A 17,329-nucleotide genomic window follows, 5' to 3' on the forward strand; every position below is an offset into this window, starting at 1 on the left:
ATCACACAATTCTGCGGTGCAGACAACAGCTGCCCTATTTATACAGAAGCGGCAGACTCGAGAAACGTGGCTCGCTCCTGGGAATTGACTGCTGCAGAGTGGGCAGAGTCTTGGACGGCAATCACTGCTCTAAATGTGACCAGTGAAGAAACACTGGCATCTTGCTTTAAACAAACTGGTACTCTTGCCCTCTCCCATTGTGTCCAAGAGCTGGCAAAACTTCCTTTGATTAAGGCATGCTGCTGTGGGATCTCCAAGGCACTTGGACAGGGAGCTGCATTTCAGACTGCACACATGAAGTTCAAAGAGAGCTTTTTAAAATTGGGGTGACACATAAAAGTTCAGAATTCTAACTAAGCAAAGTGGGATTTTTTCCTTTCAAATGAGAACCAGGAAAACTAGGAGTTCCTTTGCTGGCACAAAGTTCTCTGTTGCCTGTGCAGTACTATCTGAATATCTTTTCTCTGAGGGTCTGTAACTTGATTTTTCTAAATGAGGTACAGTTTTTGCTTTTCGTTATGCCAAATGTATCTGAAATATGGTAATTGAGGAGGTTTAATAATTAGGAGCCAAAAGACGCAAGCATAACTGCAAATAACTGACTTGTCCACGGCTTAGCTGTAAGGCTCAATCTCCATTGTTTACTCCTCTTGAATTTGAAACCTTCTTTGGGCCTCAACTCTAGAGGGAAAGGTCCTTCTGACTCCAACAAGAGGTTGCACATGATATGCACAGCTGAAGACTAGCAGGGTGGTTCTCTTGTCCTTTTTGGGCCAGCTTTCCCAGGAAGGCCTCAACTATCAGCACAAACTGTAAGGCTTATTCAGACTGAGGTCAAACTTGGCTATCTTGATTTTTGGCTGACTTTTCTTTGTTATAATAAAGTTTCATTTATCCTAAGGAGAAGGAGGAAAATCACAGGAACCTGTTGTTCTCTAGACAACTGGCAGAATCACAAAATTTAGAATTTATCAAATCAAAAGCTTAATGCATTCTTAACCACTCACTGAGGAAACTGGGGCCCAGAAATTGCAAGAAATAGGATCAAAATCACTCTGCTAATGTTACTGGTAGAGCAATGAGCGTGTTGGTAGGCTGGAATATGCTAAGCCTCTATCCTTCGAAACGGTGATTGGCCTGATCTTCTCACAGTAAAAGAACACAATTTAACTTTTTGAATCTTGTAAGTTTTATATGAAGATGCTTCCTCTTCCCCTGGCTTTTGTCTGAGGCCTCCCTACTGCCTTGGCACACAGTGGACCTGCTGGAAACCGAGGGACCAACTTAGGGCTGCATCTAGTCTGGTCTGTGGCAGGGTCAGGGGTGTCTGGATTACAGAGGTCCTTGCACCAGGAAGAACTCCAAACTCCTTCACCTCAGAAAAGGTAGAACTACTGAAAAATAATTACAAATGCTTAATACCTAGTCAAGAAAATAAAATATAAAACAACAATATAATGATAATAATTGAAAAATGAAGTCAACTTCCAAAAAAGAAAAAGAAGTTTACAGAGAAGTAGCACCTTTGGTAAAATGTATTTAAAAATTTGGTTAGGTCTCTACTGGGCTCAAAGTATACAAGTATCTGCATCATTCGGGCACACTCCCGGAAACTCCATCCAAGTCTGAGGGGCATGGGTCACTAGCAGGATGGCTGTGTTTAGAGGAAGTGGCTGGGACCAAGAGGAGAAGCAGAGATGCTGGACATGTCATACTGACAGCGGTGTCAACAGGGCCGGAAGCAGAATGTGGTCCAGGACCTCAGAGAGGCTTCAGCTCTGGGTCTGAGCCTTCCCGCCCAGTCCTCTCTGACATCGCATTCACTCCCTGCAGCACACATAGCTGCCGTGACCTCAAAGAGGCTTCAGCTCTGGGTCTTCCCTCTCCCAACCTGATGCAGTTTCCGTACTTGCTTCCAGCCCCAGAGCACCATATATAGTTTCTCTCACAGCTCTCCTAGAAATGGAGGCTATGGCCCATCCCCTCCTAGCCAGCCATGCCCATTTCCTTTATTGCAAAACAAATAAACAAGATAAAATGTGTTGCTATACAAGCAAATACTGGTGATTTGGCGGTTGTAGCAGACACTTGGTATACTGGACTCAGCACTGAAGTAGAAGAGAAGGTGCTGCGCTTCCGACGGTCTTCCTATGTGCCTGCCTCTTAGATTTCTTTGGTGCTCACCCTCTTGGTCTTTTCAGCGGTTTCCTTTGAGATGCAAAAGAAAATCATCATGATGGAAATATTTAACAGTATGATGCTCTGACAGACGCATGCTTAGGCTGAATTTGTTGTTTACTTCTCTAGCTCCTCTGTGGATGCTGAACAACTCAGGGGGCAAGGACCACATTCTTTTCATGACGTGGTGGCACAGGCGCTGTTTCCTAAATTAAGAAGTGATCCTGTGTGGACTCCTATGAAACTAACTGATCAGATCTGGTCACCTCCATTTTAAAAATAAAGAAAGGGGCACTAAATGGAAATTTATGAGATGCTGTGACTCTAACAAGACCCAGAGAATGAAGGCCAGCAGGTTCCACAAGCAGACTGCTTCAGCCTGGATTTAGCTGTGCTACTTTCTGGTGACTTTGGGCATATTGTGAAACCTCCTGTGTTTCAACTGCAATACAAGGGTTATGAAGGACTTTTTACAACAGTGCCTGGCATAGTAACTCTGTTCCCAGAATTCCCCACAAGATTAAGTCCTGTGTGTCCATGCTGTTACCACGCTTGAACACGCCCTTTACTGCTTCCTTCCTGGACACATTTTCCCTATTCCTCTCCTGCTGATTCCTGGGACTGGCTCCCATGTACTCTCTCTACTTGATTCCCTGCCTCAGCGCCTACTTCTGAGTGAACTCTGTAAGACAGATAAATCTGTTGGAATTCACTATCACTGTCGCTCTGGTATAATTTTTCTACCTTCAATGAAAGAAATTCCTATGAAATTCCCCCTCCCCCCTTTTATGGGGTTGTGCTCATTTGGACACTCAAGACTGGTGACACAAGCGACTAGAAGCTTCTGCTTAAACATCTGAGATTTCTACATGATCATTGATGACAAAGTGTATATAATATGAGCAATAATTAATAATAATTGTCAAATATTTCATATCAGTAGATCAGCAGCTCTTGTGATCATTATATACCCTGAAAACCTGTATTCCAGGGAGAAAGCTTTATTACAAGACCTGGTGTATGGGTATGTAATATAAGGTCTAATATCATGTAAACGCTACATGTCAAGGCAGTGGCTAGGAGTAGGGTCTGATACTGCCACAAAGTGTCCATTGATCAGTATCCTGCTAAGAAACCTTTCCTCAAGGAGGCATTCAATTAAATGACATAAAAAACGCAGAACAATTCTCAATCTTCCTGAGCCTCTAGGAGGAGAATCTTTGTGAATCACAAGCTATTTTCTAGCCAGATGGGTATTTTATTGAATTCTTTTCACTGTGCTTCATTTCACCCCCACTGAGCACAGACTGTGTAACCGGCCCCATACCACATGCAAGGGTACAATCACAAGCAAGTTATGGAGCCTGCTCTTAAGGAGTGCATAACCTTCGAGTTTGGGTACTGGTAACAACAGGAAACATTAACACTGATATTTCTTTAGATCATGCTCATTTGCAAATTACCATCTCACTAACGCAGTCACTCACCAAGCTGTATCCTATATCTGCTGGAAACTGTGGGGCTAGAGGACTCTTATTAGGAAACTGTCCGTATTGTGGCTTGATAATCTATATTATCAAGGTTCTATGTCTCAGGACCTACTGTATTGAACAAAGTATATCTCCTTGGTTTCCTGGACCTTGGAAGTGTCTGAGTCATGTAAGAGCCTGTTGGCAGCAGCAGCTGAACCAGCAAGGTGTCTGTCACTCACCTGGTGCTTTTGAATCTCCTGGACATATCGGGTCATCTCTTCCTCTGTTTGGGTCTGGGCCCCTTTCTGATTCTTTCCTGTGAGAAGAACCAAAGCTCAGAGCAGTGCTGGCTGTGGTAAGCCAAGGGTTACCCACCCAGCTTAGCCTTATACATTCTCAATTCATCTTTATTTAACCTGTGGAAGGAGAACATCATCTGCATTTCTCTGAGTATAAAGGCATGAAGACGTCCATGCAGCTGATACCCCAAGGTAACAGACTGAACAAGCAGTCTGCCCTGACTCTTCTCTGGCCTGTTCCTAGTGTCTCCTTCAACTGCTCAGCACATCTATGCCATAGGCTGGCCCTGTAGCAAAAGCTATGCCGAGAATCTGTGTCCTGGCTCAGGCAGTTCCCCTGGGACAGTGATACGCCACCATTTACATGACCCCAAAATGTCCTGGAGAACATTTTAAAATGAAATTCCTGCTCAGGATGTAGCTCAGTCACAGAGCACTTGCATAGCACGTGCAAAGCCCTGGCTTTGATCTTGCACCCTGCAAACAAACAAACAGAATTGCCTAGCTTTCTCCTTTGGAGAGTCTGGTTTAATTGATGTCAGTTGGGGCCTGCGCACCTATTTTTTTAAAAAAGGGTCTCTTGGTGCCTCTGATATGTGGCCAGGGTTGATAACCACGGCATCTAGCAATGTTTCCCAGACGTGCACAAAAATACAACTAAAATTACACAGGTTCTGCAGCTGTTCTTTTTGCAGATTCTAATTCAGTAGAGTTGGGACGGAGCCTAGGATGCTCTACGTTTATTGAACATAATACTTGCCATTAGCAAAGACTGGACATTGGCATCAATCTGTTCCCCACAACAGTTTCCCTTGGCCCAGGCTCCATCTGGCTGCAGACCTCAGGTGCTTGTTCCCTTTGGGATCTCTGGTCTAAGCCTAGACTGCTTTCAGGCACAAGCCTCTATAATTTCCTCTTAAATCCAAGATCTACATGCCAAGATGTGCTGAGGCCCCCAGGGTACCACCATCTGAGTCATTACTTTTTATTTTCAGTGTTGGAGTTAGAACCTAGGGCCTCAACCATACTAGGTAAGCACTTTGCCAGAGAGCTACGCCCTCAGCCCCTGGGTCACTCTTTGTATACATACAGAGCTTTGAACTTCAGCCTTCTTGGGAGGAGGGAAGGAGAAAGGAGAGAAGGAAGGAGGATGGAAAGTCCAGAGCTGTGTGGTAAGAGAAACAGGCAATGTCCCATGGGGTGAGAATTTGGGTTCTATTTGGTGCACGTTATTGGCTGATGTATCACTATGCAGATGATCACGCTTAGGATTCTGTCAACCAGCTACACACCTCTACTGTGTCTCAGAAATAGAGGGATACTTTTATGAAGCCAAAACAGGAGCAGCTAGATGTGCACGGGCACTGGAGGGAACCTGGAGAAGACAAATATTCCTGGTTGAGGCAGGTTGGGCCACTGTTCTAAGATATCCTCTAGTGGCTGCAAGTAGCTACTGAGTATGTGGTCTGGTTTAAGTTTTGCTTGATCTTTGGCATCAGTGTAGCCCGGGACCCAAATGACTACCGAGATACCCCTTAGCTTCTGTCCTGTACCCCAAAGTCTCTCTGATGTCTTTACTCCCCAACCCAGCCAGTCCTTGTCACCTATCTCAACATTTAGTTTTTGTTTGCTTTATAAGTCTGCCGAATTCCTTTAGAGTACAGAGTGTTCACAGATATTTATCTTTTTTTCTGCTGGGTATGGCAAGGTAGACCCATTCTGTCTTCCAACCACCTGAGTCTTTTATACTCAGTATTTCCTAAATGTCACAATGACCAAGTGCTTTGCCACTTAGTCGGATACTATATAAAGTGCTTAAAAGAGGCCCTGGCACAGAGTTCTCACTAAATCACAGTTTGCTTTCCCAGTTATCATCATTCCAGTCTGAATGCAACATTTATTCTTGTTCCTCTTAATCCTCTCCTGTTTGAAGTCTCTGGAGTAATTTTGAAATGCAGTGCATCTGGGACAAGCACTTTGCCTTACAAGCGTCCCCTAGCAGCCTTGACACTGAAAGTCTAGGCCCAGCTTGTGCTCCCTGGGTTCTGTGTTCCCAGGTAGTGCCCTCTTCCCTGTCATCCCCAGGCCGGCTCTTGACACTGTCCCTTTTTTCCGTCGGAGGTGCAGCTCACCGTCGCAGGTCATGGCTGTGCAGACCCAGTTTCCACAGGCACAGACACAGCGGTTGCAGTCCACCTCAGTCTCAGCACCATCTGCATATGTTTCATCCTCCAGGGCACACTCTGTTAGACCAGAAAGGGCAACAGTTTCGCTGTAAGGCTGAAACAGTGTGCACTGTCCCCATTTCTGAGGCAAAGGCAAGGATGTCTGCCTGCCAGAGGAACCATGGCGAAGCAGATGCTCCCATCAAAATAAAGACTCTTGGGCCTTAGCTTCACCATGGAGTAGATGGACTGGGTGCTCAGTCTAGAGCCGTGCAGGCAGATTTTTTCAGCCAGCCCCACAGAATCCCACCAAACCTCTCCATTTTGCTCCCCACTAGTACCTCCATCCCTGACAACTTTCGGTTTCTAGGTTAAGCTTACTTTTCTCAGGAGGGTTGAAGGATGGATTGAGGCACTTGAGGAACTCTTGGAAGCTGAGTTTCCAATCAGCATTTTCATCAGACAGTTCAATGAGAGCATCAACACAGAGTCCTCTGAAATAAAATAGGGGAGAAATGTGTCAGTCAGACCTCAGCTTCTCACTGGAGAAAGGAAACATCAGACTTAGATATACCTGGGTCCTCCCAGAGGCCAAGAAAACGACTGCTTTTTGGAAACGTTTCCCTTGACATTGATCTGCTGCAACCATTATCCATCTTGACTCCCCTGAGCATCTATAATGATCACATTATTAAGCTAGATGTCAGTATCACTAAGCTGTTCAAATGTTCCCCCATGATGAACGTTTTGTGAACAGCTTTGTCCACCTTGACTGACAAACGCTTTTCCTACCTGCACACCTTTCTCTAGTGATCAACTTTCCCATAGTACAACTGTCAAATCGAGTGAACCAGACAAATCAAAACACAAGATATGACAGATGCTATGAAAGGAGTGTGGGATTTGAATGAATATGGAATTGAAGCAAGAATCACTATTATCACTATTCCAGAAAGAGATCTTCCAGAAAAGATCTATCAACCCTTAGCACCATCAGTGGCTCCTTGACTTGGATTTGGGCCTTGGCTCAATTTTTTACTAATCAAATGGTCTAGAGCCAGATATTCAGCTTTCTCAGCTCATTTTCTTATTTGTAAAGGGAGGACAAAAAGCGTTCCTTCCCTGAGATGCTACAAGGTCAAATGTTGAAATCATAAAAATTATCTAAATTCAAGTCATCAAAATATGAAGGATTTACAGATCCTATACCCTAAGGTCATGGGCTAGAGTTAGGAAGAATTCTAGAAGCTGTTCTTTGTACTTCCTTTCCTATTTTTAATTCTATCAACAAACTGGGACCACACCAGTAGTTGCTTAGGGGTTAATTCTTACTAATATTTATCCTAGACTAATACCAGAAAAGGAGATGACATACATTTGTAACAGTTAGAAAAGTGGTGTGAGACCACACCAATTACCTTAGAATCAGAACTGAAGCTATTTTAGATCTACTTGGTAATGGACTAATACATTCCTTCAGAAAAATCAACCAATAAAACATCACCTACAACACTCAGAAATAATTTTATTCTGATGTGACTCTGATCCGTTATTTTAAAACTACATCTTTTCTTCCTTGAATGTTTTGGCCAAAAGCAATAACTACTTAATCAGAATAAGTGCTGCATGATATATTCGTTTATAATGTTCAGAGCATAGAATAAGCAGAATCTGTATTTTTCTCCATTATTTCACATTGGCAATGGTGGTTCTATAGCAGGAAGAGGGGCTCAAACCCTTCTCCCACGCGGCCTTTCACCGTCCCCTCCCTGACCCCACTGTCTCACCTCAGCAGCTTGTTGTTCTCCTGGTCTGCATAGGTGGTGATGTTGATGGCGGTTTCATTCTGCTCCACAAATTTCAAGAATTCATTGGAGTCCAGGCGAGAGTCACCGTTATCAAAATTCTACGAAGGGGGTTAAAAGATTTCTCAACAATGTGTCATAAAACCTCCATTCCACTCCCACCCTGCCAGCTCACCCCATTCTTGACATGTTGCAGCATTCTCTGGCCTGGCCTCCAGGAGCTGAGCAACCAAGGCAGTAGTTGCTGAGCATCTAAAGAAGTTACCGGTACCCTGAGATGAGTGAGTCAAAGCTCCGGGCACAGGGTCCGTCAGTCCTGAGCCTGATGGGGAGGTGCAGTCTGGATGGAGGCCTGCATTACCTGGAGGCCCGGGGTACCTGAGAGCATGCTGTGGTCTGTTCCTGATACAGTCCTGCAGACACTCTCATCCCTACCCTTGGGTTCCGACCCGCCCATGTGCAAACCCTCATGCACATGTAACAAGAGTATAAATTCACAAGCTTCAAGCCAGAACCTCAGGAAGCCCAGAATGTGTGCTTCTAATAAGGAGCAGCAATGCAAGTGACCTTCCAAGCTCCCTTTGGGAATCATACAACCTTTATCTTGCTATTTGATTTCCAGCCTCCCTGTACTTAACTCAGGTCTTAAGTGTCACACTGATACTTGGAACCCACGAGTGAGAATTCACAGGCACAGGCCCCAAGTCGGTATGCTGTGGCAGGGATGGTACAGAGTCCCCATCCCTCTGCCCTGTGCTGTGGTCTCCTTAGGGGTTCTTATTAATATTTATTAGAGACTAATACCAGGAAAGGAAAAGACATTGGCTATTACATGTTTACCATTCTCATCCTAATTCCCAGAAACTAGTTTCAGATACTCTGTATTCACTGTACATTTTCCCCAAGGAAACTTTCCTATAGTTTACCTTGTGAGGTCTTGGTTTAATTAACCCAGAGAGTAATTAAATCAGCTTGGCCAGCGGGCATTCTAGGAACAAAGGATTTTCTTGATTCCAAACATGTTAGGGCCAAGAGAAACAACCCTGAGACCCCAGTATCACCAGGGCCTCATAACAGAGTATAGAAGGGGGTTTAGTCCTGCCCTGGCTGCAGACCCTCTATGGAGGGCCCGTGGGCATCCTGAATTTTGCCAACCAGGAGGCTCACAAAGGCAGTGCTGTGTGTGCACACTTCTAACATCAGTGGGTTTGAATGCAGGCTGGAAGTTGAGGGGACATTGTGGCTCTTCTGCGGTCTTATTTTAGGAGGGGCTCCCCAGGGTAGATCTCTTGTGTCAAATTCACAGAAGCACAGAAGTCTGGTACCCGCCCCAGAAATAGCAGGAAATGCCTGTGAGGTCTTGATCTTGGACCATGATCCAGCCTCACTCACTCAGTCTCTTTTCAACCAGCCAGTCACAAAGACACAGCCACGCTGTACTCCTCTCCTCCCTCCCAGCTCTGTATCTGAGACAATGCTTTCTTTCCTTCTGGATACCTGCAGGGTTGTGGAAAGGCAGACATGAGGATGGTTGGAGATCCAGGCTTGCTGCTCATTATTTTAAATCTGGAGGTTGTTCAGAGATGGGATGAACCTGGCACTCACTCACACACAGTAGCTGGACAATGGAATAGCTGACACCAGACACAGGGCTGGCTCCAGCATCAGCCTGGTCTCCAGGAGTCTCCTACCTGGTGTGCCATGCAAGGCTCCTCCCACCAGGGTCTTTTCTTCTTCATTCTGTTTTCACCTAAGAAATACTGCCTGAGTCACTGGCTGAGGTGAAAGGCAGATTTTGGCCATATTCACTCTGTTTTCCCACTATTTTGGTGTGAGAAATGTCTTTGGCTGGAGAACAAGTCACCAGGTAGTTCAGGAAGTCTCCTGGGAGCTCAGCTCTCACCGCAGGCTCTACTACACAGGAGCTGTCCTGAGAAGAGAGGAGCATGCAGGCCGCTGGCGATTATCAATCAAGGGAAAGTGCAATTTGCTCCTGGAAGATACTGCCACAGAGTCTGGGAAGAACTCTGTATTTGTCAGTTGTGCCCACACTTTCTGATCTGGGAGAATGCCCTCAAGAGAAGCTTCTTTTTCAAGGTGCTGTGTGGTTTGCAGCCAGGAGCCTAAAATAGCTATTGTTGGGAGAGGAGGAGGCCTGGGCACCTGGAATCAAGTCTTATAGCAGGTGTCAGACATGCCCAAAGCCGAGTGCCACCACATGACTGCTACAAATGGTCACAAGGTCCCAAGTGGACTCATAGCTCCATGCTCTAATCACAGGGACAAGTCCCTATTCACAACAGGCCCTCCAGGTTCCGCACACTTGACTTCATAAAATCGTGTTGTTACATTTTGTTCCTGTTCAACTCCTGCTCAGCAAAAGGGTGTGTTTTTCAGTAGAAGAGAAACCACCCTTCGGCAAGAGTTGTCCTGCGGGAGTGACTGAGACAGAGGACAGAGTGAGCAGGGCTGTGCTTTCTCATCCAAGTGTCCTCTCCAAAATGTGGAATCTACAGAGATTTCATCTCTGCCACAGAGGAAAGGAAATTTATTTAAAAATAACAGCATAAAGAGAAGTCTTAAGCAGTCAAATATTCATCTTACCCCAACCCAGTATTTCTCCATCTGTGGAGTCAATAACGCTAGTTAGAAAGATGGATTCACAGACTGGATAGACTGGTGTTGAGAGTATGGAGAGACCTTGGGGCTCCCAAGAAGCCCCTCCGGTGTCTGAAGCTCTCCCAGAGTCCTGGCTGTCTAGGGCCTGGGACAGCAGACCCCAGGGGGAAGTTGAGGGGGAGCTTGGTCTCAGGATACGCAGGCATCCAAGGCACAGGTCTGGAGATGTGTGTCTGGAAATGGCGGGGGACTGATGGGAAAGTAGGTACCAGAAAGCATGTGTGTAGATGTCTCTGTGTGTGACATGTCTCGGCCTGTTGTGCGTGTGACTGTGTTGATGTGTCTGTACTTCTGAGTGCGACATGCTTATCTGAGTGTGATGTTCCTATGTATGTGTGTGTGTTCTTGTCAATCACCCTGAAGGGTGCCCTCAACTGCTTCTCCTATGACTCTAAGCTTTAAGAGAAATCTCATACCATTTCCTCCCTTATTTTCCTGTTTGAAAGCAGCATCTCTCCTGGTTTAATTGGAACACTGTCTCTTCCACTAGACAGGATGAGCAACAGCACTGTGTAGGCTCACAGAGAATCTCTGAACCCTTAAAATGCCAGACTCTTCAAATGGGCTCTTGCTGACGGGGAAGCTCTGCAGGCTGTGGGAGGTCAATACAGTGACTTAGAGAAGTGGCAAAGTGGGCAGGAAAGAGGCTGAAGCAAGTGGGACTGGGTGAGACTAGAAGATACTTTGCATCAGCAGCCAGCTCTGTAAAGTGGCACATGAGGTAAGGGATAGAGCACGGCTGTATTCTTCCTGCCAGCTTCTCAAGACATCTGTGGTTTCACTGCCCAACAGGAGCAGCAGAAGTGGGTTGTGTTCCAAGATTGACTGCTGGGCTCCCACCAAGCAAGGTGGGTCACAGCTTCGCAGAATGATCTACGATAAAATGCAGGACTCTAAGCGGGTGTGTGTTGTCTCGTCGTGGTGAGGCAATGAAGGAGGAAGTTCCCGCTTCTCTGGGACTGAACAGTCTTGACCCTGACTTTGATTACCTTAAAGTACTTGTCTAGGATTTCACTGTAGTTGCTGCCTTTAGAGAACCAGCCATCTGGGATGATCTCAGCCTCCAACCACTGGATGATGCGATGCCGGAGCTCATCTCGGTTGGCCTGATAGCAAACGACTGCAGGAAAAGGGAAGCACGTCAGCTGGGTGGGGAGGGGAGGGCCTCAGTGTCATCTGGCACCCATTACCCGTGGGGCTCAGGGCCTGGGCACTGCATAAGTCATCAGATTCAGCCTTCACTGCACCCAGGGGACACGAGATGATCACATCCTGAGTACACAATTGGGAGGTGTCTAACCCAGGAGTCAAATTCATGTCTCTTGAACATTTATGAAGATTGAGAATGTTGAAACAGAGAGATTCTGTTGCTTAAGTCAGAAAAACACAGGGCAGCAAAATACAGAACATTTTCATTAACTTCAGGAAGATGAGGTGAAAAAAAAAAATCAAGTACTAAAGCAGCTGTGCTGGCTCCAAGATGAGCAGAGATAACACACGAATGAATGACAGCATTACAATTCTTTAGGTCACCACATTTCTGGTTTTTCCTCCTTTCTCACCAACTAGGTCTACCAAACTTTCTCCCATCTAAAATTTTATACCACTAACACCATCCTCTATTATACGCAATGGAAAATATGGCCAAGAAAGGGCTGTGCCACAGCTCTGCTCCACGAAGCTGTTGTGAGCTGAGTGGAAGCCACAGGTGGGACTGAGAGTCAGGTGGATGGGGAGCAGAGTAGAGGGGCATTTGGCAGAAGGAAATTCCTGGAAGACAACACACACTGGAGTGTGGGAATGGACACATGGATATTCTTTCTTACTCTGCCCTTCCCAGCTGTGTGATGTGATCTCTTGCAGCCTTCATTTCCTCCTCTGTAAGGTGATTACAGTGAGGTCTCCCTTAGTGGGATGCAGTGAGGTGGGAGGAAAGTACTTGGCAAAGAAAGGGGTCTGTATCTACAGATCATGATGAGATTTTAATCTGTATTAATAGCAAACCGGAAAAGCCCTATTAGCACATCCAGTTACCCTTCTCAGAGGAGTTGGGCCTCCTGGTACTTCTGGGCCGGTAACCTGAGGCTTACAGGGCAAAGAAGGAAGGACTCTGGCTTCCTGTCCTTGCAGTGTAGCCACTGCTCAGCAGGAATGGAGAGCAGCTAACACACTGCCCCACCAGCTGCTTTAGCTAGCAAGCACCTAAACATGCAGATTTGCCATTTTCTTGCATTGTGAGCGGCTGGTCTGGGATCACAAGTTCTGACACATGAAAATCTTGCGAGCTTAACAGGGATTTCCATTTCAAAAAGAATCCCCCTAAGATACATAGACACTTTAGGAAAAGCCAGGGACTCACCTGGACTGGCAGATGGAGTTACAGATTTCTTCTCTGCAAGATAGAAAACGAAAATGTGTAATGCAAAGTGAAAAAACAGAAAAATACCTGCACATTTCTAGGATTAAAGACATCCTTAACAAAGGGGCCCGTGGGTAGTTTTTTATCATTTTGTCTTCAATCTTTTTTTTTTTTCCTTCTTTCCTTTAATGTTTTTAATTTTTTTCTTCTTTTGAATACTGGGGACTGAACCTAGTATCTTCACACTAAACTATATGTGCAGTCCTTTTTCTTATTTTTATTTTGAGATAAGGTCTTTCAAGTTGCTAAGTTGCCCAAGCAGGGCTCAAACTTGCAGTTTTCCTGCCTCAGCTCCCCAGAATGTTGGGATTACAGGCATATGCCACCACTCCTGGCACTTTTCCTTTTTCTAAGGTCTAAGATATTCTCTTTACCCTTTAGACATTTTAGGGTTACTGAACTGTACTCCTGGTCTCACACTCCTCCTATGCATGGAGGGCCCCTGGGATTTTAGATTTCATACAGTGGGAAAGTCATGTGGTCCTGTGGTGGTCCACTGCTCTGTTCCCTGTCTCCCAGGCCTGGAGCTGCCATGCAGTGGTGATGGTATGTCTTACCTTTGCAGTGCCCATCATAATCAACCTGAATTTTGGATCCAGTGAGGCAGGCATCTCGATGCAACTCACAGTGGTTGAGGTAGGTCTTGCCGTTACTGCCACACACAGGCCTCTTGTGAGGTTTGCATTGCTGAAATAGATCCAAAGGAGGATGTTTGTGTAGTCAGGGGTACACACACACACACACACACACGCATACTCTAAATTCTTCTGGGGCCTACTTATACACATTTTTTTTCTTTTAGTGTTTGGGAGCCATTTTATTTTCTTTCTAATTTCACAACTGCTATTATGAGGCTATAGGTGAGGGTGAAGAGCTGCAGAAAATAGTTATAGGCAGGAATATGAAATAAAGTTCATTTGTCAACTAAATTTGGCTTTGGCTGTAGTTGATATGGCCAAGATCATAGGCAAGCTCAGTTTCTTTAGATTTTTGTGGCTTTTACAAATGGGAAAAAGAAAGGGAAAGCAAGTTAATCTCAGATCTAATAAAGAAACCTACTAAAAAAAAAACAAAACAAAGAACATTTGTTTTTTGGGAAAGGAAACAATAGAAAGCAATACAAACATCTCAAGGGTCAAAACCTCACTGAGTGGTATTAAATGCAGTATTATCGAAAAGGGCAAGAGAAGGATGGCTAAATCGTGGAAACAGGCATTTGCTATCATTCAGTATTCAACTCCTGCCTATGTCTGCTCTGGTTTTAAGATTGGGAGGGCCAAATCAGATGAAAGAAAAAGAAAAGAGAAGAAAGGAAAAGACAAAAGAAAAAGTAGATGTTCAAATGGGTAGGGAGACTAGGGTGGGGTGGAGGAAAGGAAGGAAAAGGAAAAGAAACGAGAAAAGGAAGCAAAGCTTTTGAAAATAAGGAGGGGAAGAGGGGTTGATGGGAGGATAGGAAAATGGGAATAAAGAATCAAAATGTGTCATGTATAGGTGCAAATTCCCTATGATGAATGGGATCATTATGTATAACTAAAATGTACCAATAAACTTAATGAAAAACAAACAAAAAAGAGTAGATGTGGTAAAAAGAAACAAAACATTGGACCTAAAGCCCATTCCTCCAATTTATAGACTAAGATACTAAAGCCCAGAAAAACAAACTTTCCTTATTCGTTCAGCCATTATTTCCTATTTACTACGGAATGCCTACTGTGTGCTGTGTGCTGACCAAAACCAAACACATGCTGCTTCTTCGTGGCATTCGTGGGAATCAGTTCCCTCAAAATCATACAACTGTACATGGCTGAACTGAGAGTAGGCATCAGGTTTCCAGATCTACCCTAACCTGGGCTCATGTCACCATCCTGTGGCCAGGATGTGCCCAGTGAGGACCTCCTGGGGCAAAGAGATTCCAAGGTGGGAGACTTTCCTTTTGGGAGTAATGTATCAGGGTCTTGAATTTGGAGGCTAAGTTGGGTGTATTTATTTGCTGAAAAATCTGTGTGGTCAAGGTACAGGTTGGTCTATAATCTCATTTTTGTATAAAATAGCGATCATATTATATATTGTGCATAAAACAGGGATTATGTTTATATTAGCATAGAGAAAAAAAACTTGGAACAATATATACCAAGTTGTCAATACCAGTTACCACAGATGAATGGGATTAGAGGAGAATAAGGAAAGATTGTTAATTTTATGTCTGTATGAATGCCTACACCATAAATAGGAATTAGTTTTATAATTTAAAAAATCTTACATAGCTAAACTTCTAATCCCAGGAGAGAAAATTCTACACTTTTGCCAGTGACAAATTGTGCTCTCATGGAGATGACGGAGTCAGTAGTAGTCGCATCCTTGGACTGGCTTTGCCCACAGCCCTCTGGTTCCTGCCCCCAGGACCTACCTCGATGCAGAGGCAGGTGGGATCTCCCTTCTCTGTGACTGCACATTCCCGGCCAGCTCCACAAAACACATTGGCACAGATCTTGGATTTGCTCCTTATTTCTTCCTAAACAAATCATAGAGGAAACCATGTTACTGAGGGGAACCCATTATGAGATGAGCCAGTTGGTGGTATTTTCAGGCTTGGAATTGCAGCTCATGGTATTGAGTACTCGCAGGCATAGGTTCACATACCTCTGACTCCCTGAGATTGATTTTCCAAAAGCCAGAGTTCCTTTCTTCCTCCCTTTTTAAAAGTTTATTGAGCCACACCTATTATATGTCAACACTATATAGAGGCTGCGTATTCAAAGGACAGTCCTCGTTCTCAAGAAGCTTGAGGACTCTCTGGAAGAAGATTTAGAAAACATATATATGGATGTGCACCAAGAAGAGCCCCAGGAGACTGGAGGAAGAGGAGGGCATGAATGAAATGATTCTTTCTGAAGCCTTATGTGATTCTCAAAGGATGAGAACACTAAGCCAAGTAGAAATGGAAACATTAGAAAGAAATACAAACATCTCAAGGATCAAAACCTCACTGAGTGGTGTTAAATGCAGTATTATCGAAAAGGGCAAGAGAAGGATGGCGAAATGATGGAAACGTGCATTTGCTATCATTCAGTATTCAACTCCTGCCTATGTCTGCTCTGGTTTTAAGACTGGGTGGGCCAAACCACCCCAAGGAGAGTCAAATCATCTAAAGTTAGAGATAACTTCAAGCTACTTTCTGGTCAGGATTCCTGTTCAGACACGGGCAGCTGAAATGACAAGGCAGGGAAGGGTCTCAGTCCTATGCCATCTGAAAACATGGGCAGTATAAGTGCTAATCTGTTGGTGGTACACCCTTTGCTCTCAGTCATTAGTGGCAGAAAACCAACCCCACTTCATTCACCACTCAGCCCAGAAGAAGCGGTGGTTAAATGAAGGGAATGTAGCTGGGAAGGCAGAATCACCAAGAGCATCCAGATCTACATCCACTGGTCTGGCGGTGGCTGAGAAAAACCAACAAAGACGGCAGAGACCAGGCTGGGGTCACGAGACTGACTGTGGCAAAAGCAGAAGTCCATGCTCCCAGCCATACTCACCACGTCTTGTGAAGAACTCACATCCACAGGGCTATAGGAGTAAAAATTCTTATAGCCAGTAAATGCTTCAGATTCCAGACTAGGTTCAAAAAACTCAACATGTTAAGTACAGTGTTGAGAGCTAAGGACCTGTGCCCAATACAGCTGGTCTGCTGCCACCTGGAGGCTGCACTGCAAAATCCAGGTTATTCTTTTCTCCCACAAACCAGCTTGTGACAAACACGGCTCCCATTGGTCGAGAAGTTATTTGCATGCTCTCATTTCATTGGTTCACATGCTATTACTAAACCAATTCTTTTGCGCATGTTGCTAAGGAGAATTCAATAAGGCTGGCAAGCAAAGAAGAGAGGAAGTAATTCCCAGAAGGCTGGGGACACAGAAGAGCTGTTGTTTCCTAAACAGGGAATGCAGATAAAATCAGGCATATTCTCCAGGCGGAGCCCTCTTGTGGGAACTATGTAAAGCAACACTAAAAAAGAAGAGGAAAAGGCTACCATCGATCACTTTAAAAAAGAAAATTTCAGGATAACCTTATCCCCTCTCCTCCACTAGACACTAACCCTGTGGTTGTATCACATGAGCTACAGACACAAATGCGTGCAAAATGCCCGCACTCAAGGACACACCAGCACCCAGCTCCCCTGGCAGACACCTACAAACTTCCCCTAGCCGTGTGTTCCTAACTAGGCACTTTAATTAGTTGAGACTTAATATCTCATTTGTTAAAGGAGGAATTACCAATCATGCCCCGTGAGGATGAAATGAGATCATATATT

At 44.8% G+C, this 17,329-nt stretch overlaps 1 protein-coding gene across 1 annotated transcript; it reads right to left on the reverse strand.

The window, feature by feature from the left end:
• Positions 1 to 489: 489 nt before the first annotated feature.
• Fstl1 (follistatin like 1) lies at positions 490 to 16,785 on the reverse strand. Its single transcript, XM_010630175.1, has 10 exons — positions 16,696 to 16,785; positions 15,428 to 15,532; positions 13,575 to 13,704; positions 12,958 to 12,990; positions 11,588 to 11,718; positions 7,902 to 8,020; positions 6,496 to 6,608; positions 6,082 to 6,192; positions 3,890 to 3,966; positions 490 to 2,208 (listed from the first exon to the last, which is right to left on the reverse strand). Exons 1-10 carry the CDS (start codon positions 16,783 to 16,785, stop codon positions 2,164 to 2,166), a joined length of 954 nt encoding a protein of 317 aa, XP_010628477.1. The 3' UTR covers positions 490 to 2,163.
• Positions 16,786 to 17,329: the final 544 nt, after the last annotated feature.

Source organism: Fukomys damarensis, unplaced genomic scaffold (genome assembly GCF_012274545.1).
Source record: "Fukomys damarensis isolate Sample0158 unplaced genomic scaffold, DMR_v1.0_HiC HiC_scaffold_24, whole genome shotgun sequence".
In the NCBI taxonomy this organism is placed as follows: Eukaryota; Metazoa; Chordata; class Mammalia; order Rodentia; family Bathyergidae; genus Fukomys; species Fukomys damarensis.